The sequence below is a fragment of the Haematobia irritans genome, chromosome 5, assembly GCF_050003625.1.
Source record: "Haematobia irritans isolate KBUSLIRL chromosome 5, ASM5000362v1, whole genome shotgun sequence".
Classification (NCBI taxonomy): Eukaryota; Metazoa; Arthropoda; class Insecta; order Diptera; family Muscidae; genus Haematobia; species Haematobia irritans.
In genome coordinates, this window is record NC_134401.1 from 148,659,747 (window position 1) to 148,687,152 (window position 27,406).

At 31.3% G+C, this 27,406-nt stretch overlaps 2 protein-coding genes across 4 annotated transcripts; one reads left to right on the forward strand and one right to left on the reverse strand.

Moving 5' to 3' along the window:
• Window positions 1-477: 477 nt before the first annotated feature.
• Window positions 478-27,374, forward strand: ADD1 (ADD domain-containing protein 1). Of its 3 annotated transcripts, XM_075311056.1 has the most exons (6): window positions 478-888; window positions 12,500-12,968; window positions 13,038-14,338; window positions 22,597-23,616; window positions 23,706-24,260; window positions 24,340-24,846. In XM_075311056.1, the coding sequence occupies exons 1-6, from the start codon at window positions 633-635 to the stop codon at window positions 24,486-24,488; spliced, it is 3,750 nt and encodes a 1,249-aa protein (XP_075167171.1). In that variant the 5' UTR covers window positions 478-632; the 3' UTR covers window positions 24,489-24,846. The 3 variants fall into 3 exon arrangements, with proteins under 3 accessions (XP_075167171.1, XP_075167169.1, XP_075167170.1); XM_075311054.1 differs by lacking the exons at window positions 22,597-23,616; window positions 23,706-24,260; window positions 24,340-24,846 and adding an exon at window positions 24,929-27,374 and having other exon boundaries at window positions 484-888; XM_075311055.1 differs by lacking the exons at window positions 478-888; window positions 22,597-23,616; window positions 23,706-24,260; window positions 24,340-24,846 and adding exons at window positions 5,838-6,330; window positions 24,929-27,374.
• On the reverse strand, window positions 1,877-3,095 carry PI31 (Proteasome inhibitor 31 kDa). The gene is made up of 4 exons (XM_075312064.1): window positions 2,807-3,095; window positions 2,450-2,746; window positions 2,288-2,385; window positions 1,877-2,211 (listed from the first exon to the last, which is right to left on the reverse strand). Exons 1-4 carry the CDS (start codon window positions 2,960-2,962, stop codon window positions 1,950-1,952), a joined length of 813 nt encoding a protein of 270 aa, XP_075168179.1. The 5' UTR covers window positions 2,963-3,095; the 3' UTR covers window positions 1,877-1,949.
• Window positions 27,375-27,406: the final 32 nt, after the last annotated feature.

Sequence of the window (27,406 nt, forward strand, 5' to 3'; positions counted from 1 at the left end):
TTTCCGACGAGTTTTTGATATCGTATATGATTGTTTTCGACGTACTGGGGATTCTCAGAAGCGCCCCCAAATTCAAAAAATGTTGGCAGGGTAGTGATGGCAAAATACTTTCATGTACATTTCATACTTTTTCATACGCTTCCCCCATCACAGTTGGCGATTGTTGCAGTGTCACTTTCCTGCCAGCATTTCAAAGTTCCATTTCATTCTCATCGCTACCACAGACTCGTAAATGTCACTAAAACAATCGCCAACTGTGATGGGGAAAGCATATCAAAAAGTACAAAATGTACATGAAAGTATTTTGCCAAAAATATGGTGCAACTATAATCGAAGTATATTTTGATCCTTCTCCAATACTTTTGGAAAATGTATCATGCATTACCAGTTTGTTTTTAAACAAATTCCACTACCTAGTTAATTCATCATGGACTAGACAGCTGATCAAACAAAAGGCGACATATTTGTTTCTGTATAGCTGTTTTTGTCGCGATTGTTTTATGTTGTGAGTGTGTGTGTGGTGGAAAATCTCGTCGGTTTCGCAAATTGTTGTTTGTCGGTGTCCTGAAAATAAAAAAATTGGGGAAAAAGTTAATAATATCCAACTTTGAGTGCAAAATAATATAGGGAAAATGCCAGTTAATCGTCATTGCATAGTGCGAGGATGTAAAAATGAAGAGGGACTTACCCTCTTCAGTTTTAGCTACGATAATATGGATGCATGGTTGCAGCAACTGGGAATGGAAGGAAGAATAATTAAAATGTCCTACGAGAAAGTTTGTCAACGGCATTTCAGTGATGAAAGTTTCGTTAATTATAATAAATCGAAACTTAAATCTGATGCAGTTCCGACATTATTTCTCGATCTTGAGGATGATGAACCACCAGGTAAGTGGTTTACTAATTGGAAATGGGCTTTATTTTCTGATGGGTGGGGCGGGATTATTCTAGAATATATGAACCTATGTGTATTAAACACATAAAGAGTATAATATAGCAGTAGTTAATCCTTTTTGGAAAATTGTTTACATTGGACAATAAAAGGCAAAAGTTGAACCAAATATCGATGAAGTTGTGGTACTCTTATGCCACGACTCTCTTAGATACAGTCTGTACAAATTTACCAAGTTGTAGACCTTAATATGGAGAGGTCGAATATTTTTTTTAAAAATTGTTTATTTTTCTTTTCATATAAAGGTTTAGGGTTTTGAATCCTTGGTCAAAAGCAAATCAGAATGGTTATGAGATCATGTGGGCCAAAGTTCATATTCCGTTCGTCATGCATATGATCGTTTATAAATGTTTTACTTTTTCAGCCTAATCAAAAATTCAATGCAAACAGATTCTGAGCATAAAATATAGAGTCAGAATTTCAATACAATTGGATCAAAGTCGTATCTGAGAGATGGGTATATAGGCAATCCTCTAAAAACTAAACTCTAGTTTTGGACTACGTTCGAAATACTATGAAGCTTGGTTCAATGTTTGCTAGGGCGGCATTCTTCAAAGAAGATAGTGGATTCAATACAAGAAATTGACGATATTTTTTCAATAAAGCCCGATAATAAGTTCATATTATTGGACGAAAATAGTATTTTTTTGCGATTACTTCTCCTTGTTAATTCTTTTTAATGAATACAAACTTTTTGAATTATTTCATTGGATCGTTCCCTTCTAAATTTTAATAAAATTACTTAAAAATGTTATAATTTTATAATACTTTCGATGTTTTATTTTTGAGTTTAGCAGCTAAAATCAAACATAGCGCTTTAAAAATCTATGAACATGCCAGCGCTTGAGATTAATCAATAATTATCCGCTATACTTATTTCAAAATTAGGCTTTTTCAAAAATTTACCACCAAAACTACAAAAACTTCAAATTTTTATCCCAAAGAGTAGTTTATTGTTAAGAAATCGATTTCCAAAATCATAATTAAGCAAATTATATTACATATAATAGTCCCCTCCAAAACCTCCTGGTGGTGGAAAATGGTCAGGATTTGGATTAGGTCTCAAACCTCGATCGGGTGGTCCAAAGGGATCGAAACGTGGTCGAGGGCCTGTACCAGGACCTATACGAAACTCAGGGTTCGAGGGAAATGGAAATAGATTTCCTGGACCACCTCGGCCTAATGGATCTAGGTCGCCACGGCCCACATCGGGAAAACCAAAGGGAGGAGGTCCTGAAAAGTGTGGTGTTGGTCCATAACTATAAAATGAAAAAAAAAATATATATATATATATAATTCAATGAAAAGGCACATAAACAATTGCAATTTTCCTACGGATTGAAGGGGCGTCTTGGTAGGGGATCATGATCTGGATTGGCTGTAGAGGACGACGATGTTTGAGTAGTAACAGCCCGGCTTGTTCCAGGAAAGACCTATAATAAAAAATATCATCCCGTCATTTTTACATGCACGGTTTCAATACCATTAAATATCTACCGGCTCCAATAACTCTTTACGATAACGGTCTGCCAACTGCGAAGCATTTGGTATTGTCTTTGTTATGTTTCCTTTAAGTTCCTTAATCCATTCCTCTGGATCTAAGCCAATATTTGAAACTTTATGTGTCTTAACATCCATTAGGGTAATAATAAGTGAACCCTCTGTCCTTAAGCCCAGCAATATATACAACTGTTTATTGTGGATATACCGCAAGGCATAGTTCTTTTCGTTATCGTTCCAATTGTCTGGCAACAATTCTGAACTGGAATTTTCATCGTCTTCAGTAAACGTTTTCTAAGGAGGTATAAAAAAACCAGTTATATTTGTATAATGTGCTATTCGCCGAAAACTTACATCGTCTCCTATACCAATGCAACGAAATTGAGAATGTTTGGTCAGTACGAAGTGAACCAACGCAATTAGCAAGTCATCCTTTTTATTTAGTTGTTTTTCTATTGTCTTGAATAGCAAATCCCAGCCATAGAAAAAATCATTCTGACTGGAAGACATTTTTTTATTTTTGACTAAAAATGTAAATGATATATTTTGCTCTTTCGGATTTTCACAATTTTTGTTTAATTTGCTTGCAGCCTTGCAATCCGTTGTTTATGTTGCATTCGGCTTTAAAATACAGCTGTTTTGGGGGAATATTTTATGCCTCTTTTTTGTTTCTCTTTTGGTAAAGGTGTGGCATAGTTGTATTTATAGGGGCATGCCGGCAATTTTGTAAACGTATCGTAACGTAGTATGTGTTATTTGTGAGTGGCACTTTTCCAAAAACATATGAAATTTTTTCACGGTTATTTTTCTTATGTAAGCTGAGTACTTTGTTCAGTTTTTATGCTGAAAAACAGCTTGTTTTCACGGTTAATTAATAAATTTAGAAATATAAAATTTAATCAATCAATTCCTTCGATCTTTTCCATCCATTATTTCATAAGACTTGATCACAATATAGTGTTTTAGTGACAAAACCGAACATAGTACTCACATTATAGGCGGGTATTAAGTTCGAGTTTAGCCGCTAAAATCTTCATTTTTTCACTAAAGTGAAAACTAAATCAGTAAAAAAAGGCATACAATTATTCATATTTGTTGCAGATTTCATTATAACTTGATGGGGAATAGCCCAAATCAAATTTTCACAAAGTTTGTATTCTTTAAAATGGATTATTAAAGAAAAGTCAAACTTAATACCCACATTCTCACGCAAAAATTGCCATTTTTAAAGGTTACTTTTCTTCACTAAAAATAAACATTCTTCTTTATCACCTTGGATCACTCCCCATAATAAAATTTTCAACAAATATATGTATATAATTTTATTCTGTTTTTTCAATATTAATTTATGATTAATTTATTTATGCGGCTAAACTCAAACTTAATACCCACCTTAAAGATAAGTACTATGTTCAGTATCAAGCTGAAACCCAGTTTGTTTTCACGATTACTTTTTTATTTAAATTAATTTATCACAGTGATAAATTCTGATATCCGTTTTTCGGAAATCTTATTGAATGGATGCTTTTGATCATTCCTTCTAAAGCTGGATACTATGTTGGGTTTTCGAGTTGAAAACCGCTTTATTTTCGCGATTACTTTTCCTTAAAGAAACAAAATTATAAATGAATACATATTCCTATAGTCTTGCCGAAATTTAGAGGAACAAGAAACTGAGCATTAATTGAGTTAATTTATCTGCTTTATATTGAACTATTTTAATAAAGCAACCACGAAAATTTCAGCGCGAAAAGTGAACATAGTACTGACAATAAGTTATTTTGGTTCAGCAAAGATAAGTCATTTCTTTTTTGTTATTGTTATTTGGTACTTGCAAATTTAGTTTCCATTAGTGAAACAAGAACTTGCCATTAAGGTCGATACGCAAGTACAAATTAGCAATGAAGATCTGACATTCATTTTGCAAAACCTAAAGTTGAGTACTATGTTCGGCTTTTTCACCAAAACACTAAATTAAAAGTACAAATATATTTATGAAGACTATTATATTTTGATCGAGTCTTGTCAAATATTGGGTGGAAAAGATCCAAGGAATTGTTTGCAAATAATTTTATATATCTAAATTAATTAATTGAGAAAAAGTAACCGTGAAAACAAGTTGGTTTTCAGCTTGAAAAGTGAACATAGTACTCAGCTTAATCCTCCAAATTATCAATTTAAAAACTAAAAATAATATAGAAAAGTAACCGTGAAATGTTTAATTTTTGCTTGTGAAACACAAAGGTAGTACTTGCCTTTCGAAAGAAAAAATGTTACGTCGCGTAAGATGCATCATCTGATTATTAGTCTGTCCGTTTTTCGCCTTCGTAGCTTCGTGGTATAGAGAAACCAACTGCAACTATTGATTATTTGGTGTCGTAACGTAGTGTAACGTAACAAAAGATTAAATGAATACAAATATTACAACCATTATAATTTAATCAAAACAATAGGACAAAACTTTTGTCCGGTAGACTCCGGCATATAACATTCTCTTATAATTTAATCAAAACAATAGAACAAACGTTTTGGCCGGTTGATTCCGGCATATAAGATTTTCTGGGTAGGCTGGATTAGCTGGCAAGAACAAATATTTTTAAAAAGCCATTTTTATAGTTATTATAGTCTTTATAACGATACACAGTTTTGGAGAAATGTCATTTCTGAAATGATCCCTATACATCGGCCCACATTCATTAAAAACGAATTTATTTTAAACCTATTTTATTATTCGCATTTTTTTACCAAAAAAAAGCATAAATTTCTAAGCAAAAAATTAACATGGCCTGGTCGTGATATCCCGAAAAGTGTCATAAAATTTTTATAAAACCTAATTCAAATATGGGATTTGCTTTATTTGATAACGGCGATTCTAATATAAACAAACATGGTAATCGAAAAGCTATAGTTTTGGATTCCCGTTTTATATAGGCTACAATTTTAAGGCAATCAAAATTTCAGAAATTTTCAATTTCCGAAATTATATAGTCGTTTCGGATTTGGGCATTCTGTATTTTCTATTGGAAATTTTAATCCTTGATCCCACTCAGTTATGCTGATCGGTTCAGATTTGGCGGGTGCCTATTTGTATATTAAATAACGGGTCATTGCTCGCAATCCTTCGTGCAACCCGACCGTTCATTTTCACTTCCCCCCAGAATACCCGTCGGATCCATTACTTTTCAGATTTTTATTAATGCTGAATCAAAGATGGCGACGACTTGTTTAACAACGACGCAATGCCAAACAAGTATTTCCCTCACTCTTCTCTTTGCTCTTCTCTTTTACTCATACGTTGTTATTCAACCGACGGGTCTCTTCATAGCATACGATTTAAGACAATTCAACGGCACGACTAGAAACGAAGCGGCCGCCATATTGACGATTTTTTCAGTTCATATTAATTTTCGCATACTCGACATGAACTCACATAGCAGCAGCACACAATAGAGAAATAAGTGAATTTTGTGAAAAAATAATTTTGAATAAGGAAATTTGTCAAAAATTATTGAAAATTTATCAGAAACCAAGTGCTAGTGTCAAAAAAGTACATAATTAAGCAACAGTGCATGTGTGCGTGTGTGTTTTGTTTCTTTTTTCTTCTGTGGTGGATCAAGTTGACAGCAGTGGAAAAAAAGAGGAACAGAGAATTTCTTTTTGTTGATGGGACAAAGTGAAGAAATAAAAAACGCTACAAGTAAAATATACTACGAGAAATCTTCGTTGAAGGGAGAAGAAACATTTTAAGTTCGATTTAGTTAATTTACATCTTCCAAGCATCCTGTGAAAAGTGTCCGGTTTTGCCGCATTGTTATAGCTATAAGTAATGAATGATTCGTTGTTGGTGGCGACGGCCAATGTGGTCGATAGTAGCAAAGGTTTGTATTCTTGTGTGTGTGTGGCTTTTTGGGTTTTATGTTGTGTGTTTTTGAGGGCTGGAAATTGCGCCAATTTGTTATCCTACAAACATTTAAGCATTTGTTTTTTTTTTAATATTCTTCATTTAGGAATATCCCGGGAAGAATGGGCAAGATTTGAGATTCCTTTGGAAGATAGTTTTCTTGCTTTCGTTTTTATTTTTTTTTGTTTAACTACGGCCATTTTGTTAAATACAGCGAATTTGCAAGATGTAGCCAAAGCACATAGCTAATATTCTTCCGGCGAATTGACAAGAGATAGTCTTTATAGCTTAGCGTAGACAAACACCATTCGCTCAGTGTTGTATTTGTGTTGGCTATAAGTGATTCTGATTAAAACTTTTGCCATAAACGGATATCGGATAAAGCTTTTCACCAGAAATTGAACGGATATAGTTCTAGCTTTTCATTTACAATATGGAAGCTTTCAGTTTTACAAATCCTTAAAGCTTTAAGCTATAATTTTTTGAAAAGCTTTCTTAGTTCAAACCTGTGCGAAGGTTTACGCAATCGCAATCAGTTCACCCTCAATGATAATTAACTTTATTGTTTATTAGGAATAATTAACATTTGAACCAGAAAATGTCAAACCTGTAGATATTTAGAGCTTTTAACTTGGGGTTTACACCCGACTAATAGGCGCAAATATCCCAAAGAAGTCAAGTAGAGAAATCGGATTACAGTGAAACCTCTTAAACTTGGAAACTCTGAAAAGCCGAAACCTCTCAATTTGGATGCCTCACAAATGTGGATAAAATTTGGGCCGTGGATGTCCACTTTTTAGAGGTTTCATTTTATGCTAAATCTTAATGAGCCCCTATGTGCGATCATCTGTTGGTTGATTTCCGAGGGACCGAATTCATTTCATTCAGAATTGTAATGCAAAGAACTCTTAAAACTGAGTATATAATATTCTAGGTATACCAACATGTAGAGTAGAGCTCGACCGAACTAGGGTCGATGCCCCTGTTCGTAAAAAGAAAGCAATGATCAGCCGAACATTTTCCTAAAATTTGTAATTAAAGAAGTTTGGGATTCAATATTAGCATATTTTTTTTTAACAAAGATAAAAGTAAAAGGTAATTCAGTGAAAGTCTTATAATATTATTTTAGGACTTTTTAGTATTCAAAATTCTGATATAATGAAAAAAAGGAATTTTTTGTACTTGAGCTTCGTTCACGAAAAAGTCATCTTGCTGCATTGAATCATTCTTCGATGAAGAACTCTTTCAATATTCAAATATTTTACAATTACGTAACATAGTATGCTTCTATGCTATGCTTCTTCAGGTTGGCTGATAAGTCCCCGGTCTAACAAAGAAAAACACATTTTTTTTGTCAAAATTCGTTTTTATTATTCAACATAGTTCCCTTCATGAGCGATACAACGATTATAACGACCTTCCAATTTTTTGATACCATTTTGGTAGTACTCCTTCTGTTTTGCCTCAAAATAGGCCTCAGTTTCGGCGATCGCCTCTTCATTGCAGCCAAATTTTTTCCCTGCGTGCATCCTTTTGAGGTCTGAGAACAAGAAAAAGTCGCTGGGGGCCAGATCTGGAGAATACGGTGGGTGGGGAAGCAATTCGAAGCCCAATTCATGAATTTTTACTATCGTTCTCAATGACTTGTGACACGGTGCGTTGTCTTGGTGGAATAACACTTTTTTTCTTCTTCATATGGGGCCGTTTTGCGGCGATTTCGACCTTTAAACGCTCCAATAACGCCATATAATAGTCACTGTTTATGGTTTTTCCCTTCTCAAGATAATCGATAAAAATTATTCCATGCGCATCCCAAAAAACAGAGGCCATTACTTTGCCAGCGGACTTTTGAGTCTTTCCACGCTTCGGAGACGGTTCACCGGTCGCTGTCCACTCAGCCGACTGTCGATTGGTCTCAGGATGGATGTAGTGATGGAGCCATGTTTCATTCATTGTCACATATCGACGGAAAAACTCGGGTGTATTACGAGTTAACAGCTGCAAACACCGCTCGGAATCATCAACACGTTGTTGTTTTTGCTCAAATGTGAGCTCGCGCGGCACCCATTTTGCACAGAGCTTCCGCATATCCAAATATTGTTGAATGATAATACCAACACGTTCCTTTGTTGATATCTTTAAGGCCTCTGCTATCTCGATCAACTTCATTTAACGGTCCTTCAAAATCATTTTGTGGATATTTTTGATGTTTTCGTCGGTAACCACCTCTTTCGGGCGTCCACTGCGTTCACCGTCCTCCGTGCTCATTTCGCCACGCTTTAATTTTGTATACCAATCAATTATTGTTAATTTCCCTGGGGCGGTGTCCGGAAACTCATTATCAAGCCAAGTTTTTGCTTCCACCGTATTTTTTCCCTTCAGAAAACAGTATTTTATCAAAACACGAAATTCTCCTTTTTTCCATTTTTTTCACAATAACAAAAGTTGCTTCACAAAAGACGCTCTATCTCACAAACTAATTGACTTACAGACGTCAAATTTTGACATGAATCATTTGAAGGTTGGTACTATATAAAAAATAACATGCATTTAATACTATCTACTATACTGTAGGGCGATTATAGGGCTGTTTTCTTTTTGCACTGAATGCAACACTTTATTAGCTATCCAGAACATCGTTGCACTGGTGTTCTATCCAGAACATCTCATCAGGGCAAGTCGCGCCAATGTTGCCAGATTTTATTTAGATAAAGGGACGCTTCATCGATTCACAATAGCAATTTATTGTGACTAATTTGTCGAACAACATGAAATTCAAAGTGGTGCAGTGTCTTAAATAATCGCAGCAGTAAATATTTATTACTAATTGGAGCATTTCATACATTAAAAATGCAAGATTTCACTTCTTTTCTGTGATTGTCTTTAAACAGCTGATGACAGTGTTGCATATTTTTGGAGATGTCCTGGATAAATGAGTACTCTGTTTTCTTTTATTTATTCACGGCTTAGCATATCCAGTGCTAAAAGAAAACATCACTTATATTAAAAATTATCATATGCCAACATTGAAGCTCTCCTTTGATTTGTATGAAAAGTGACTAACAAAAATGTCGGTGATTCCAAAAATGTCGGATCACACAGTAGTCAATCTAGTTTAGGTTAGGAGTATAGTGACAGCCCGATATTTCAGGCTCACTTAGACTACTCAGTCCATTGCGATACCACAGTGGTGAACTTCTCTCTTATCACTGAGTGCTGCCCGATACTATATTTAGCTCAATGACAAGGGTCCTCCCTTTTCTATAGCCCGAGTCCGAACGGCTTTCCACATTGCGGTGAAACTACTTCGAGAATCTTTGAAACACTCAGAAATGCCACCAGCATTACTGAGAGGGGATAACCCACCGCTGAAAAAAAAATTTGGTGTTCGGTCCAAATTGGGGTTGAATTCACTAACCTTTGTATGCAAGGCGGGCAGGCTAACAATTGCACCATGGTGACTCATGACGATACTTTTGCGGTGAGAAGCTACGAGTCCGAGCACCACAGGAAAACAGGAAATTAAGATCAGGCAACTGGAGCCGGCTCAACGCCTATCTATCAGTGACTGATAACAGCATAGCTGATGTGTGTCTCATCTGCCACATGACACCTACCAGATTTACCACCAGAGCACTCTGGACATATCCCACCTTGGTCGTAGAGTTCCTTGATCTGGATACAAATTGTTTTCAAATTTAACCCAAAATATGATTTATACAAATGTGGATAAAACGTCATTTCTGGTAACGAGGGTACAATTTAAGATTATGGACAAAAAAAAAACTTAATTAACACAGGAATAAAAAGTTTTTATCATAGAATTGACTTCCCAGCAAAAAATTTGGAAGTTCTTCTAAAGGCATAACTTTAAAAGCACTTCCAAAAATGTCCTCCCAAAGATGTTGTTTATTTTAACTACAAAGGAAGTTTTTTTAATTCAATTTTTTATAACTCGCTTTTTTCGTATTTTTAATGGGTAATTTAACTTTTTTTGTTTCAAATAGATTAAAAACAGAGTAAGAACAAATTATTCAAATTTTGTCGATAAAAATTCTAAATCTATTCTAGAAAAATTGTGAATTTTTGAAAATATTTGAGTTCAAACGTTTCAAACAAGCGTTAGAATACATTAAAAATCATAAAAAATTATTTATTTGGAAAAATATGACAAAATTTTTTGTTTAACATCCAAAAACACTGAATTCAGATCATACCCTAAAAAGTGATTCAAATTCAGTGCAACGGCTGTTGAAATGGTGGACATCCGTCCTATGACAATCCCATGATAAATTCATCGCTTCTGCGCCATATTTGTACCACTTCCGGATCCAAAAAGAACATTTTCACTAATTTTTTGGCGAAGCTTTTTATACCCTTCACCACTACTGTGGTACAGGGTATAATAAGTTTGTGCATTTGTATGTAACGCCAAGAAATAGTGGTCATAGACCCATCTTTTAGTATACCGATCGGCTTAGAATTTAATTCTGAGTCGATTTAGCGATGTCCGTCTGTCTGTCTGCATATGTAATTTTGTGCACAAAGTACAGCTCGCAATTTAAGTCCGATCGTCCTCAAATTTGGCATAGGGCCGTTTCTTGGGACAGAGACAATCGCCATTGGTTTTGGAAAAAATCGGTTCAGATTTAGATATAGCTGCCATATATATTTATCCCCGATTTGGTCATAGTTAGCGTGTTTATCAACCGAGTTTCTTGAAATACCGTACATTCAAATATTTTATGAATCTCGAAAATCTTGCAAAATATCAGCCAAATCGGTTCACATTTAGATATAGCTCCCATATACATCTTTCGTCCGATTTAGGCTCATATGACCACAGAGGCCATAGTTTACTACCGATCTTCGTGAAATTTTGCACAGAGGGTAGAATTGACATTCTACCAATGCTTGGTAAATTTGATTGAAATCGGTTCAAATTTAGATATAGCTCCCATATATATCTTTCGTCCGATTTGAACTTATATGATCACAAACGCCAGAGATTTGCAGTGATTTGCTTCAAATTTTGCACAAGCGGTACTTTTAACGATACTATTGCATGTGCCAAATATGGTGAAAATCGATTCAGATTTAGATATAGCTCTTATATATATATATATCTTTCGTCCGATTTGAACTTATATGGCCTCAAAATCCAGGGGTTTGCCGTGATTTGCTTCAAATTTCGCACAAGGTGTACGTTTAGTAGTATCGGTAATTATGCCAAATTTGGTTGAAATCGGTTCAGATTTAGATGTGGCTCCCATATATATCTTCCGTCCGATTTGCACTCATATGACCAGGGGGCCAAAGTTATACTCCCATTTACGTAAAATTTCGCATAGATAGCAGAATTATTATTCTAACTATACATGTCATATTTAGTCAAATTCGGTTCAGATTATATATAGCTCCCATATATACGTACACCAGAGTTGGGGAAATATGGTAGACTGTTACACATTTTAGACCCATTTTCAATGGAAGTTTCCTCCAATTTGCTGGATAGCGTTAGCCGATTTAAATTTTAATTCTAGAGATGTAGTATAAGTAAAAAAATTGTCTCCTTTATATAGCTTCCAGCAAATGTGAAGTAGTTGAGATGGTAAAACTAATTTTGGCCTACATAGGGGTGATGGGTATAATATAGTCGGCCCCGCCCGACTTTAGACTTTACTTACTTCTTTTATACGAATTCGTATTTCAAAATATATCAATTTGTGTAAAGACCATTTTGCAAAGTTAAATATCGACTAATCGAAAATTGGGAATGTCGACATTTTAATTCGACATTCGCTAGTTTTATTGCATGTCCCCCGTACCTATTCCTTTTCTGAACAATATGAACCATAGTATCGTTTTTATATGGATTGAAAGTCGAATAATCGACGGGTCCACTCAGAAGAAGATTCCAAAATTCGGCATAAATTCTTTGGATTATTATTATCCAAAGTTACGTTTGATCTGACTGTAGATGAAAGCTGTATTAGTACCAAATTTCTCTATGTAAATTTTCTATGCCTCCATATATTGTAGTAGAAGAATAATGTTGTATCACAATTTTCTCTGTTTAACAATATAATTTTTTACTATTTGTATATAAATATATAACATCCTGTTTTGTTTTATTCCATTTACAGCTATAACTTATGAATTCCATCCCAGCATTTCTGAGGAAGAACGTCGTTTCTACCTCAAAGCTTATCCCACTGTTGATGTAGTCCGTGATCGTAAAGTCCATTGTACAGTATGTAAAACACATATTGGAACAGCTCCTTTGACGGAGACTGGCATTAAAATGCATCCCATTCTTCGGGTGTCACATTGTTTGAAATGTCATGATTTCTATAACAGTGGCGAATTCAGCAAGGGCGAGGATGGCTCAGAACTCTACTGTCGCTGGTGTGGTCAAGGCGGTGAAGTTTATTGTTGCTCTAGTTGTCCCTATGTATTTTGCAAATCATGTATTGTGAAGAATTTGTCCAGAGGTGTTGTGGCTGATATTGAGCAAAATGAAAATTGGAATTGTTTCAGTTGTGCTCCGAAAATTCTATGGCCTTTGCGAGCACAACATTGGGCATTAATGAATTACATCGAACAACAAAAGAAGTAAGTTTGTCTCTATCAGAGAATGTTTTCTTCGACAAAAATCTTATACTTATGGAATTTTTCTTACAGGGAAGTTTATGCCATGAATGTGAGTGAGGCTGAAATGAATCAACTTTTACGTAGAGATCGCAGTAAATGCTGTCGCCTTTCCAAAACTAAATGTGGCAATATGTCGGATTCAATGGAAAGCTTGGACTCGGTCCTTTCAAAGCGCAGTCATGGCAGCTCTGGTTCTGGTAAAAAGAAACATGCTACACCTTCGCCACAGCCACCAAGTGCAAAACGGGCTAAGACCAACGATGAAGTTGTTTGTACTCCAGATTTGCTTAGCATGTTGGAGCCAGACTGTCAGATAACTGTCGCACAAAAGAATCAACAAAGGCCCATGCCATCACCATCAACTTCAATATCCAGAATGCAGTCACAAAGTAGCTATGGTGGGGCTGGGAGTGGTATGAACCAAACATCAACACCGAAGACTTCAGCTCCGCCACCATTGATTATGAGAAATACTGGCATAAAAGTGAGGCCAACAACACAACCGCCAATAGTCCGACGAACAGTAATCGGACCCCGGGCACCTGCCCCAGGTGGAAATGGTACTCCGGTTTATCATACCATCAATGGTTTTCGCATTGACTTAAATTCAGCTGCCCAACAAGAGACTTTCCGTTTACCCAATGGCAAATTGATACAGGTAAAGAGACAAGGTCCACCTCCAGGAGGTCCAGGTCCCAGCCCTAGCCCTCAAGTGCATTTGACACAGTCACCAGGCAATTGGCCACAAATATCAGCTCAACAGCCTCAAAGAGTAGTACCCCAAACAATCGCTTCTAGACCAGTACAGATAACCCAACATCCATATCCAGGTCCAAATATACCCGGGCAACCTCAAGTGGTACGCTATCATAATAGCAGCATGATTGGAAATACGACAATCAATGCTATTTCGCACAATGGTACACCGTTACAAGCTATAAATGGACAAATACCAACACCCTCGCCGGTTACCATACAACAAGCTGTGCCACCTTTGGCTCCAGGTGCTCCCATTCGACCCGTAATGGTGCGACATGTTTTCCCTGAAACACCTATTGGCCAGGCTCGCACACAGTTGCAAGAGCAAGTCTTTAATGCCATGGAAATTTGTACACATCTCACGAACAAAGTTCAAACTCTTACAAATTCCAATGCCTATAAACAGGCCAAAAACTATTTGGAAGTTAAAGAACTCTATATACATTTGTCATATCTATTGACTTATGCCATTGGTCGTTTTAAGGGATTACAGGATAAATGTTTAGCTGATATGCGTAATTTGGGCTTTGTCAATGATGCCGATTGTTTGGAAAATGGACAACTGGCAGCCGGTAAGTTGAAAATATTTTTCGTTTAAATTGTAGACAAATAAAATTTAAAATTTTGTATAAAAGATTTGTGGTAAATTGTGAACCCGATGGATACGCGAAAACCTAGAATTTGCGAATATGTATCTTGTGCAGTTTTAATTTTTTTATTTCAATAAATTCTGTTGTCATGATGAATATTCCAATAGAGCCCTTTATATGTAGGCGAGTTCGATTTTAGAGGGTTATGAACACATCTTCCAATATAACAAATTCTTGGTTTGATGAAAGTTTAAAAAGGTCAATCAACTTTTCTACTGTTTTCAAAGTCGATTGATTGCTTTAAAACATATTCGGTCCTTATATATTTTTTTCTTATATAAAATAAGATGATTTAAGAATAAATTTTACTTTTAACGTCAAGATATTAATAGCCGATTCTCATAGTAAATTAATTGGGGGAAAAAATTAAGTTCCGAAATGTAATTTTTTCGTATGGCAACAAATTTAGGATTGATATCTATCAATTAAATGAATATGTAGAATATTTTATTTAAAACTTTAATATTTATTTTGAATTTTAAGTCAATCTGGAGATGTATAAAAATCCTTTGTTTTAATCCGATTTTGCACTAAATTTATATTTTCTGAATTACCGGGTATAAAAAAAAACAGGAAGAAAAACAAATTAATGGAATTTTCCAAAAAAAATTGGGAACATTTTTGGGAACCAACGACGTGGTGCAATGGTTATCATGCCCGCCTTGCTTACACAGGATCGTGGGTGCAAACCCAGTTTCGACCTAACACCAAAAAGTTTTTCATCGTTAATTCTGGCCCTCACAGTAAAGCTTTTCAAAGTGGTTTCACTACAATGTGGACTGCCGTTCGGTGTCGGTTATAAAAAAGAGGTTCATTTTCATTGAGCTTACATAGAATCGAGCAGCACTTAGTGATAAGAGAGAAGTTCATCACTGTGCTATCACAATGGACTGAACAGAGAGCCTGAAGTATGGAGAGAATATAGATAATGATGTTCTGAAGATTGCACAGCATGGTCAGTTTCTTCCTTTGGCAAGCAATCAATTCGCTACACGTGAAACACAAAAAGGATACCACACGATTCGGTCTTCTAGAATGAAACTAAACTTAGAATATATTTAGAATATAGTTTTGCACCAAAAAACCTCGAGCTCTCTAATAACCATGCTAAAATTGGTCAATATCAGTCCATAGTTATATATAGTCAACATATAAACCGATCCACATCCTGGAAGGGCAAAGCTCATCCGATCCGGTTGAAATTCGGTAAGTGATGTTAGTTAAATCGATCTGTAGATTCGACCTCCAGAGCCTCTTGGAGGCGTAAATCTCATCCGATGTGGTTGGTATTCGGCAATTTTCCAAAACATATTTGAAATACGGGAATAATATAAAAACTGAAGAATTGATGAAAAATCAAAGCTAGCTGCATGCTTAAAATTCTGAGTTCCACTCTATGATAAGTCGCCCATTTAATAATTCATTACTTCTGACCTGATTTTGCACCATTTTCGGTACATTTTCATTGTTTGAAGATTGTACTATATGGTTAGTTTCAGTTTCTTTTATATTTTTCGCCAAGTTCAACTTGCTATTCCCGAAACAAGTGTTGCCTGTACTTTTCTGGCTCTTGTCCCCAAATTGTGATGTTTTCGTCCCCAAAAATCCCCAATTTAAATTTAATTTCCTCACAAAAATCCCCAATACATTTTTGCTGTAGAAAATCAGTAATAATTTAAAAATTAAGATAAAGATTTCGAACCACAGACTGGTGATCGTCTTTCAAATGCTGAAGATATGAAAACAGGAATTCGGCCACCTTGTATTTATGAACGAAAATTTACTATTAAATATTCAAGTAGTAAAATTGTGTTGTAGCCACGTTACCAAAGTTGGTAGAATACTACCAGAAATTGTAGAGTTTTTATTGTTTGGTAGATTGATAGAACTTTTGATGTTTTGATAGATTTTGCAAAGAGGTACTTCATAAATTTATTTATTTATTCAGTCATCAATACAAAGGAAGCCAATAAAGGCTATTATAAATGTATTATAGTAAAAATCTATATAAATAAAATGTTGAAAAAATATTCTATAGAAAAAAAAATTGACAAAATTTTCTATATAGAAATAACATTTTGACAAAATTTTCTATACAGAAAACAAAAAAAAAAAAAATTGGCAAATTTTCTATAGAAATAAAATTATGACAAAATTTTTTATATATAGAAATAAAATTTGGCAATTTTATTTATAGAAATACAATTTTGACAAAATTTTCTATAGAAAAAAAATTGACAAAATATTCTATTGTATTGTAGTAAAAATCTATAGAAATAAACTTTTGACAAAATATTCTATAGAAAAAAAATTTTGACAAAATTTTCTATACAAAAAAAAAAAATTGGCAAACTTTCTATAGAAATAAAATTTTGCCAAAAATTTTTATATATAGAAATAAAATTAGGCATTTTTTTTATAGAAGTACAATTTTGACAAAATTTTCTATAGAAAAAAATTGACAAAATTTTCTATTGTATTGTAGTAAAAATCTATAGAAATAAACTTTTGACAAAATATTCTATAGAAAAAAAAAAATTTTGACAAAATTTTCTATATAGAAATAAAATTTTGACAAAATTTTCTATACAGTAAAAAAAAAATTGGCAAACTTTCTATAGAAATAAAATTTTGCCAAAAATTTTTATATATAGAAATAAAATTATGACAAATTTTTTTTTATATATAGAAATAAAATTTGGCAATTTTTTTTATAGAAATACAATTTTGACAAAATTTACAATAGACAAAATTTTCTATTGTATTGTAGTAAAAATCTATAGAAATAAACTTTTGACAAAATATTCTATAGAAAAAAAATTTTGACAAAATTTTCTATAGAGAAAAAAAATTGGTAAACTTTCTATAGAAATAAAATTTTACAAAAAATTTTTATATATAGAAATATAATTTGGCAATTTTTTTTTATAGAAATACAATTTTGCAATTTTTTTATAGAAATAAAATTTTGACAAAATATTCTATAGAAAAAAAATTGACAAAATTTTCTATACAAAATTAGGCAAATTATCTATAGAAATAAAAATTTGGCAAATTTGCTACAGAAAATTTTGTCAAAATTTTTTTCTATAGAATATTTTGTCAAAATTGTAGTTCTATAAAAAAAAATTGCCAAATTTTATTTCTATAAAAAAATGCCAAATTTTATTTCTATATAAAAAAATTTTGTAAAAATATTATTTCTATAGAAATAGGATATTGACAAAATTTTCTATAGAAATAAAATTTTGAGAAAATTTTCTATAGAAATAAAATTTTGACAAAATTTTCTATAAAATAAAATTTTGACAAAATTTTCTATAGAAATAAAATGTTGACAAAATTTTCTATAGAAATAAAATTTTGACAAAATTTTCTATAGAAATAAAATTTTGACAAAATTTTCTATAGAAATAAAATTTTGACAAAATTTTCTGTAGAAGTAAAATTTTGACAAAATTTTCTATAGAAATAAAATTTTGACAAAATTTTTTCTATAGAAATAAAATTTTGACAAAATATTCTATAGAAAAAAAATTGAAAAAATTTTCTATATCGAAATAACTTTTTGACAACATTTTCTATACAGAAATAAAATTTGGCAATTTTTTTTATAGAAATACAATTTTGACAAAATATTCTATAGAAAAAAAAATTGACAAAATTTTCTATAAAGAAATAAAATTTGGCAAATTTTCTATAGAAATAAAAATTTGGCAAATATTCTATAGAAATAAAATGTTTACAAAATTTTTTATATAGAAATAAAATTTGGCAATTTTTTTTATAGAAATAAAATTTTGACAAAATTTTTATATAGAAATATTGTTTTGAAAAAAAAAATTCTATGGAAAAAAAATTGAAAAAATTTTCTATTGTATTGTAGTAAAAATCTATAGAAATAAAGTTTTGACAAAATATTCAATAGATAAAAATTTTGAAAAAATTTTCTATATAGAAATAAAATTTTGACAAAATTTTCTATACAAAAAAAATTGGCAAACTTTCTATAGAAATAAAATTTTGCCAAAAATTTTTATATATAGAAATAAAATTATGACAAATTTTTTTATATATAGAAATAAAATTTGGCAATTTTTTTTATAGAAATACAATTTTGACAAAATTTACAATAGACAAAATTTTCTATTGTATTGTAGTAAAAATCTATAGAAATAAACTTTTGACAAAATATTCTATAGAAAAAAATTTTGACAAAATTTTCTATAGAGAAAAAAAATTGGCAAACTTTCTATAGAAATAAAATTTTACAAAAAATTTTTATGTATAGAAATACAATTTGGCAATTTTTTTTTTATAGAAATACAATTTTGCAATTTTTTTTTATAGAAATAAAATTTTGACAAAATATTCTATAGAAAAAAAAATTGACAAAATTTTCTATACAAAATTAGGCAATTTATCTATAGAAATAAAAATTTGGCAAATTTGCTATAGAAAATTTTGTCAAAATTTTTTTCTATAGAATATTTTGTCAAAATTGTAGTTCTATAAAAAAATGCCAAATTTTATTTCTATAAAAAAAATTGCCAAATTTTATTTCTATATAAAAAAATTTTGTAAAAATATTATTTCTATAGAAATAGGATATTGACAAAATTTTCTATAGAAATAAAATTTTGAGAAAATTTTCTATAGAAATAAAATTTTGACAAAATTTTCTATAAAATAAAATTTTGACAATATTTTCTATAGAAATAAAATGTTGACAAAATTTTCTATAGAAATAAAATTTTGACAAAATTTTCTATAGAAATAAAATTTTGACAAAATTTTCTATAGAAATAAAATTTTGACAAAATTTTTTCTATAGAAATAAAATTTTGACAATGTATTCTATAGAAAAAATTGACAAAATTTTCTATATAGAAATAACTTTTTGACAACATTTTCTATACAGAAATAAAATTTGGCAATTTTTTTATAGAAATACAATTTTGACTAAATATTCTATAGAAAAAAAAAATTTGACAAAATTTTCTATACAGAAATAAAATTTGGCAAATTTTCTATAGAAATAAAAATTTGGCAAATATTCTATAGAAATAAAATGTTTACAAAATTTTTTATATAGAAATAAAATTTGGCAATTTTTTTTTAAGAAATAAAATTTTGACAAAATTTTTATATACAAATAATGTTTTGAAAAAAAAATTCTATGGAAAAAAATGGCAAAATTTTCTATTGTATTGTAGTAAAAATCTATAGAAATAAAGCTTTGACAAAATATTCAATAGAAAAAAATTTTGAAAAAATTTTCTATATAGAAATAAAATTTTGACAAAATTTTCTATACAAAAAAAAAATTGGCAAACTTTCTATAGAAATAAAATTTTGACAAAAAATTTTATATATAGAAATAAAATTTGGCAACTTTTTTTTATAGAAATACAATATTGCCAAATTTTCTATATAGAAATAAAATTTTGTCAATTTTGACAAATTTTTCTATACAGAAATAAAATTTGGCAATTTTTTTATAGAAATGCAATTTTGACAAAATATTCTATATAATAAAAACATATAACAAAATTTTCTATATAGAAATAAAATTTTGACAAATTTTTCTATACCGAAATAAAATTTGGCAATTTTTTTTTATAGAAATACAATTTTGACAAAATATTCTATAGAAAAAAATTTTGACAAAATTTTCTATAGAAATAAAATTTTGACAAAATTTTCTATAGAAATAAAATTTTGACAAAATTTTCTATAGAAATAAAATTTTGACAAAATTTTCTATAGAAATAAAATTTTGACAAAATTCTATAGAAATAAAATTTTGACAAAATTTTCTATAGAAATAAAATTTTGACAAAATTTTCGATAGAAATAAAATTTTGACAAAATTTTCTATAGAAATAAAATTTTGACAAAATTTTCTATAGAAATAAAATTTTGATAAAATTTTCTATAGAAATAAAATTTTGACAAAATTTTTATATAGATATAAAGTTTTGAAAATAAAATTCTATGGAAAAAAATTGACAAAATTTTCTATTGTATTGTAGTAAAAATCTATAGAAATAAAGTTTTGACAAAATATTCAATAGAAAAAAAATTTTGAAAACATTTTCTATATAGAATAAAATTTTGACAAAATTTTCAATACAAAAAAAAAATTGGCAAACTTTCTATAGAAATAAAATTTTGACAAAAAATTTTATATATAGAAATAAAATTTGGCAATTTTTTTTATAGAAATACAATATTCTATATAGAAATAAAATTTTGACAAATTTTTCTATACAGAAATAAAATTTGGCAATTTTTTTTTTATAGAAATACAATTTTGACAAAATATTCTATAGAAAAAAATTTAACAACATTTTCTATATAGAAATAAAATTTTGACAACATTTTCTATACAAAAATAAAATTTGGCAATTTTTTTTATAGAAATACAAGTTTGACAAAATAATCTATAGAAAAAACATATTTGAAAAGTGTACCGAACCAATACGGGAATAATATATAAATTTTTACAAAATTTTTTATATAGAAATAAAATTTGGCAATTTTTTTATAGAAATACAATTTTGACAAAATTTTTATATAGAAATAAAGTTTTGAAAAAAAATTCTATAAAAAAAATTGACAAAATTTTCTATTGTATTGTAGTAAAAATCTATAGAAATAAAGTTTTGACAAAATATTCTATAGAAAAAAATTTGACAAAATTTTCTATATAGAAATAAAATTTTAACAAAATTTTCTATACAGAAAAAAAATTGGCAAACTTTCTATAGAAATAAAATTTTGACAAAATCTTTTATATAGAAATAAAATGTGGCAATTTTTTTTATAGAAATACAATTTTGACAAAATTTTTATATAGAAATAAAGTTTTGAAAAAATTTTCTATAGAAAAAAAATTTACAAAATTTTCTATTGTATTGTAGTAAAAATCTATAGAAATAAAGTTTTGAGAAAATTTTCTATAGAAAAAAAAAATTACAAAATTTTCTGTAGAAATAAAATTTTGACAAATCAAGTTTGACAAAATATTCTATAGAAAAAATTTTTGACAAAATTTTCTATATAGAAATAAAATTTTGACAAAAATTTTTATATATAGAAATAATTTACAAAATTTACAAAATTTTCTATAAAATAAAATTTTGACAAAATTTTCTATAGAAATAAAATTTTGTTAAAAAAGATTAAACCGAATTCTCGAAAAAATCCCCACAAATATCACTAAATTTATGGAAATGCCCCACAAAATCCCCCAATTCCCCAACTCAGAAATTTCGTCCCCATTCACGGAAAAATATCCCCAATTTGGGGAAAATCTCCAATACTGGCAACCCTGCCCGAAACTCAAAATTAGGTCGTACTGGCAACCCTGCCCGAAACTCAAAATTAGGTCGTCTAAAATGAAACAAAAACAGATATGTTGTTTGCTCCAAAACCTCGGAATTTGTAATAAATTCACATTTAAAATTTAACATGAACACCGAAAAACTTGTGACTCTTGTCGTCAATGACGATTTGTTGTACGTCTGGAAACGAAAAAAAAATTCCATAACTTTGTTTTCCATTCAGAAATAAAAAAATCCAAATTTCTCCAAAATTTCATAAATTGTTTAGTGTGTGTCTTAGAAAAATATTTCGTCATATCGTAATCACTTAACTTAAGATCCTATCTTTGTAGTAAATTTTGCATAATCTGTATTTATAATGTCATTGTCTTAAGCCATTTTTCCCCACACATGGACTTAAATTAAGTGTAAAAAAGAAAATAATTCAAAATTACAAAAAAAAAAAACAAAGAATTGTGTCTAAACTAACCGGAATTGTAAGTACACAAAAATAAAGACTTAAACGAAAAATGAGTAATATTTCATTGACTTCCGGCTGTAATGTATGCACGAAAATAATAGTGAAGCTAGCATGGACTCGTTAACTACTCAGATATTGAAATACCATAAAAATGTGATGAAATCAAAAATTTTAAAATCTGACAATTGTACTTGATTTTTGGTCCATGTGTTGTCCTCACTCTTTATGTTTTGTCGCAACCAATTTTGATTTGAAAAGAATACAAACAAAAATAAAGAGTGGAAAATGTCTGAAGGCAATGAAATTGAACTCATTTGACGTTAAATCTATTGCATTACATTTTATATTCGTTGTTTTTTTTTCTATTATAGCCATTGATTACGTTTGTTATGGTCAATTAGATGATGTTGACCTATTCAACACTGGTTCGAATAGCTTCCATAATCAAGTCTATGAATATCGCAAAAGTTTACATGCGAATCTAAAAGATGGCGAAGATGGTGCCAAATCTCCTTTGCCGCCATTGTTCCCCTTGGGTCAGGGTAGATCGAATGAGGAAATTGAAGATGAGGATAACGGTGAAGATAGTATGCAGGAAGCTCCTCGAATTGGTGGTGTAAAATCACATTGGATGGGGGCCGAAGGTGATGAATCCTCAAATCCAGGATATACGCTAGAGAATGAAGAAAATGAAGAGCCTGACGAATCGTTCTTTGATAATGATGACGATGACGATGGCTACAATCGAAATATGGGCGGTTATGATAGTTATGCCCAAGGCACAGAAGAATCAATGCGTCGTAATGAGGAGTCGCATGCCTATGATCGTAAACTGACACGGCTTGTCTCTCAATATCCCTCCATATGGTGTACACGTCATCCGGATTATGGCAATTTTGAAGTTACCCGCAGACAATGGCGCATAATAGGAGCCCATTTCGATCGTCATGAGAATATAAAGCTAAGATGGAAAAATATACGTAAACGTTTTGTGCGCATTGAAAAACGTATTGCCGATGGTAAACGTTTCAATGGTCATTTTGATAAGGCCATGGCATTTTTGGCCAATCGTGATTTACCCCTAGATCAATGGGTTCCAGTTGATTGTGGTGAAGATGATGGTGATACATTTGATAGGCATCATTTAGATGCCATTGAGAAATCTCTACAGCGTCAAGGAAATTACGAATTTTCCGAGAAGCAGGGTGAACGTGAAAGAAATTACCAAGCAGCAATAAAACCAATAGAAATAGAACCTTTAGATTTGAAAATAATAACATTTGTAAAAACCAATCCGGTACTATGGAGAAAATCAATGGATCCAGAAGCCGATAAAATCGATGAACAAACTCGTACTACGGTATGGAATCAATTACAGAAGTCTTTGAGAAGTAAGTACAGCGAATGCAAACTTCATACAACTTTTGTATGAATTAAAAACATTTATTTGAAAATTATCAAAATAATCTCTAAATTTTAGCTATTTCTACCGATTATGTTCGAGATCGTTGGGAACATTTATATGAAATGTACAAAACATTCCGTTTGAAGACTATAAAATCCGAAGATGATCGCTCTAATCTTGAATTGAAATATTCAAAATATCTTGCCAAATTATATTTCCTATATAAAATAGATGAACAGGAACTACGTAATGAAACCAATGGTCTATTCGAAGACTGTTTTGAATTGGATGATGATGAAGAAGAAGAGCAGGAGAATGAGAAAACAAAAACACCAAGTAATGATGGTGATACTACTGACAAGCCTTCTGAAGATAAAGATGAAGCTGAAGGAGAAGAGAGTACAGAAAAAGAAACAGAGGTGGAGGGCAAGGAAAAAGCCACAGACACCTCTGCGAAACAAAATATCAGACTTCAGGATATGGAAGATGATAAAGAATTCTTACAAAATTTGGTAGAATGTGTAAGAGAATTCCCTGCCATTTGGAATACCAAACATGTTGATTATAATGACATTATGGTACGTGATAATTATTGGCAAGAAATTTCTGGAAGGCTGGCCGATTTCAAACGTATGTATTAGACATTACTAGAAATTTTATTATTTGAATAAATTTGTTTATCGTTTGATTTTGTTCGTTTTTTTTCCAGGAGATGTTAAAACCATAAAACTTCGCTGGCAATTGGCCAAATTTAGCTATTATCGTTATAAACGAGAAAATGGTCAAATTTCGGAGAATAGTAAAATGGAGCAATACTGCAAGAATCTACCCATTGAAGATATGACATTTTTGGATTAAATATTGCATGGACATTTTTATGCAAATCATTACATCAAATCTCAATGAAATTGTTCAAAATGTTTTATAATTTAAATCTCTCTTGATTATCTTTCTGATAATGAATAGTATCTAAATATTCAATATTTACTATATATATCACTCTTTTTTTTAATTTTAATTATTTATAATTTTGGTATTACATCTACGTATTGCGATAAATAGTTTGTATAATTTGTTCTTTTGTAAGCCATTTGTATCACATTAATAGTCTATACCCTCATTATGTAAGGATCTCTAATTCCTAAAAACAACATAAAATTAACTACAATAAAAAATTGAAAAAAAAAACATTTTCTGATGGAAAATACTTAAGAAATATGATGAGTTTGATTTGGTAGCTTAGAGACACGAATCCAAACAATTCACTTTCTAATCAATACTTAAATTTTTCATTACAGACAAACAAGCAAGCGATGATGAGGATAATGAGATTGAAATTGTAGAGCCAAAAACCGATCTCATTACCCTAGACTCGGACGACGATGATCCACCACCACCACCACCACCAGCAAGTAAAAATCAAAAATCATTACCCTCAACACCGACAACAATAGCACAGGCCAGAGTTGTAATTTCACCACCACAACCAGTAAACATAGAAAAGGCTACTGCCGCTCCAATGACATCGACAAATATTACAACTACAGCGGGTACATATGTTCCACCCAGCCCCGCCACCGCTACGCCAACATCATCTGCAATTCCTGCTCTTACTGCCACACCAGAAGAGGATGAGAATATGGATTTGATGTCTATGGCTCAAAGTTTCCTAGCCAGTATGTTGGAGGTTGATATACACGAGGGACCCAACAACTCACCCTCCAGTTCGGATTCGAATCAAGTCAAAAAGCAACCACGAAAAAAGACCACCAACAAACCCAATCCCACATTACTTAAACAGAAGGCTCTAATGGAACGAGAGCGTTTGGAGGAAATGAAACGTAACGATCTTAAATTGAAAATGAAATGTGCTGTAAATCTTACCAAGGCCGAAGAGGAATATCCATTTGCCAAGCAAATGTTAGAGGCCAAGATTAAAGAGAAACAGCAAAAACATGATGAGCAGGCAAAGGCCGGCTTGGATGGGAAAGACACCATCGCCTCCTCGGCCACTACCATGACGGTAAATACAGGCCAAGAAACTATCGAAGTGCAATTAGTAATCGAAGATGATAATATGAATAGTTCATCGGAGGAACTAAAAAAAGAAACAAAAAATAAAACCAAGGAGGAAAATATTATAAATATAAACCTTGATGATAGTGATGAGCAAGATAAATCACAAATTAATAATGAATTAGATGATGGGAATAAAGATGAAACTACAGATATGAAAAATGACAAAGACAAACTCAATGGAAAAGATGAGAGTAAAGAAATGTCTATCAAGGAGGTTAGTGAAGATAACGACAAGGATACTAGTATGGAAATTATAGAAATTTTGGAGGATAAAAATGGCAAAGATAATAGTATAGAAATTCTAGAAATTAGTAAAGATCATCATGAAGAGAATGAAAAAGAAAAGCAAAAGGAAAGTGAAAAAGACCTTAGAGCCAACGATAATGAAGGAAATAACGATGAAAGGGAAAATACGACTGAAAAAGATGAAGCCATGAAGGAGAATATAACCCCCTTATCGTCACCGAAAAATTCCATTACAAATCAAGATGAGAATAAAGACAAAGAGGAATCTCCAATGGATATTGATTCAAAGGATGAGGAAATTGAAAAGGTTGATAAAATGGAAATAGATACCACCAATGACAAGAAAGAAATTAAAATTATAGAAGACATGGAAGATATTGAAGTATATAAAGAAATTGAAAAAGTTTTGCAAGTCGAAATCGATAAAGAGGTGGAAGAAAAAGAAGTCACAATAACAAAGGAAAAGGAAGAAACAAATGATGTCACCCAAGAAGATAATCAAGAAGTAAAGGAACCCTCAAAGGCTGAGGCAGGAGAAAACAAGGAAAAGGAATTACTTCAAGAGCCTAAAAATTCGCCAGAGAAGTTAATGGAAACAGATACAATAGCTGATGATGAGCAGGAGTCTACTACAGAAAATAATGAAAAAGAAAAATTAGATTTACCTTCAACTACTTCATCATCAGTTGAAGTAGAAAAGCAGCAGGGAGACTCACTAGATCCATCTTCAACTACTTCATCATCAGTTGAAGTAGAAAAGCAGCAGGAAGACTCACTAGATCCATCTTCAACTACTTCATTGGATAAAGTAGAAAAACAGGAAGAGCCACCATTAGATCCATCTTCAACTACTTCATTGGATAAAGTAGAAAAACAAGGCGAGTCATCATTAGATTCACCTTCAACTAATCCATCGTCATCATCATCGTCTTTGCCAACAGAAAGCAATAGTTCCATGTTACCCACTGCAGAGGTAGATGGCAGTAAAGTTACAGAAACTGCAAGTAAAAAGGACGACGATGATGACGTAACAAACGATCAAAATATAACTTCCTCTACAGACAAATCTGTATCGCCGAGAGTAGATGATACTACAGCCACCAGCAGTAATGGTAATGTTTAGTTTAGTAAAACAAGTTCAACTTAGTAGGCAGGAAAACTCTCAAACCCCATAACGTAAACTCTATAATAATATTATTTATATATAAATATAAATATATGAATAAATATTATATAAATAATTATGAAACAAATTCAATTTAGTGGTAAATAGCAAACATTTACACATCATCCATCTTACATAGGAGAAACCCCCACATCATCATCAACTCTCGAGAAATATTATGGACTATGGAGGAAATGAAGATAATGGTCCCCTCAAAAAAAAAAAAAAAAAAAAAAAAAAGAGCAAAAATGAAAGGATAATTGAAGATGAATATGTTAAATTTTAA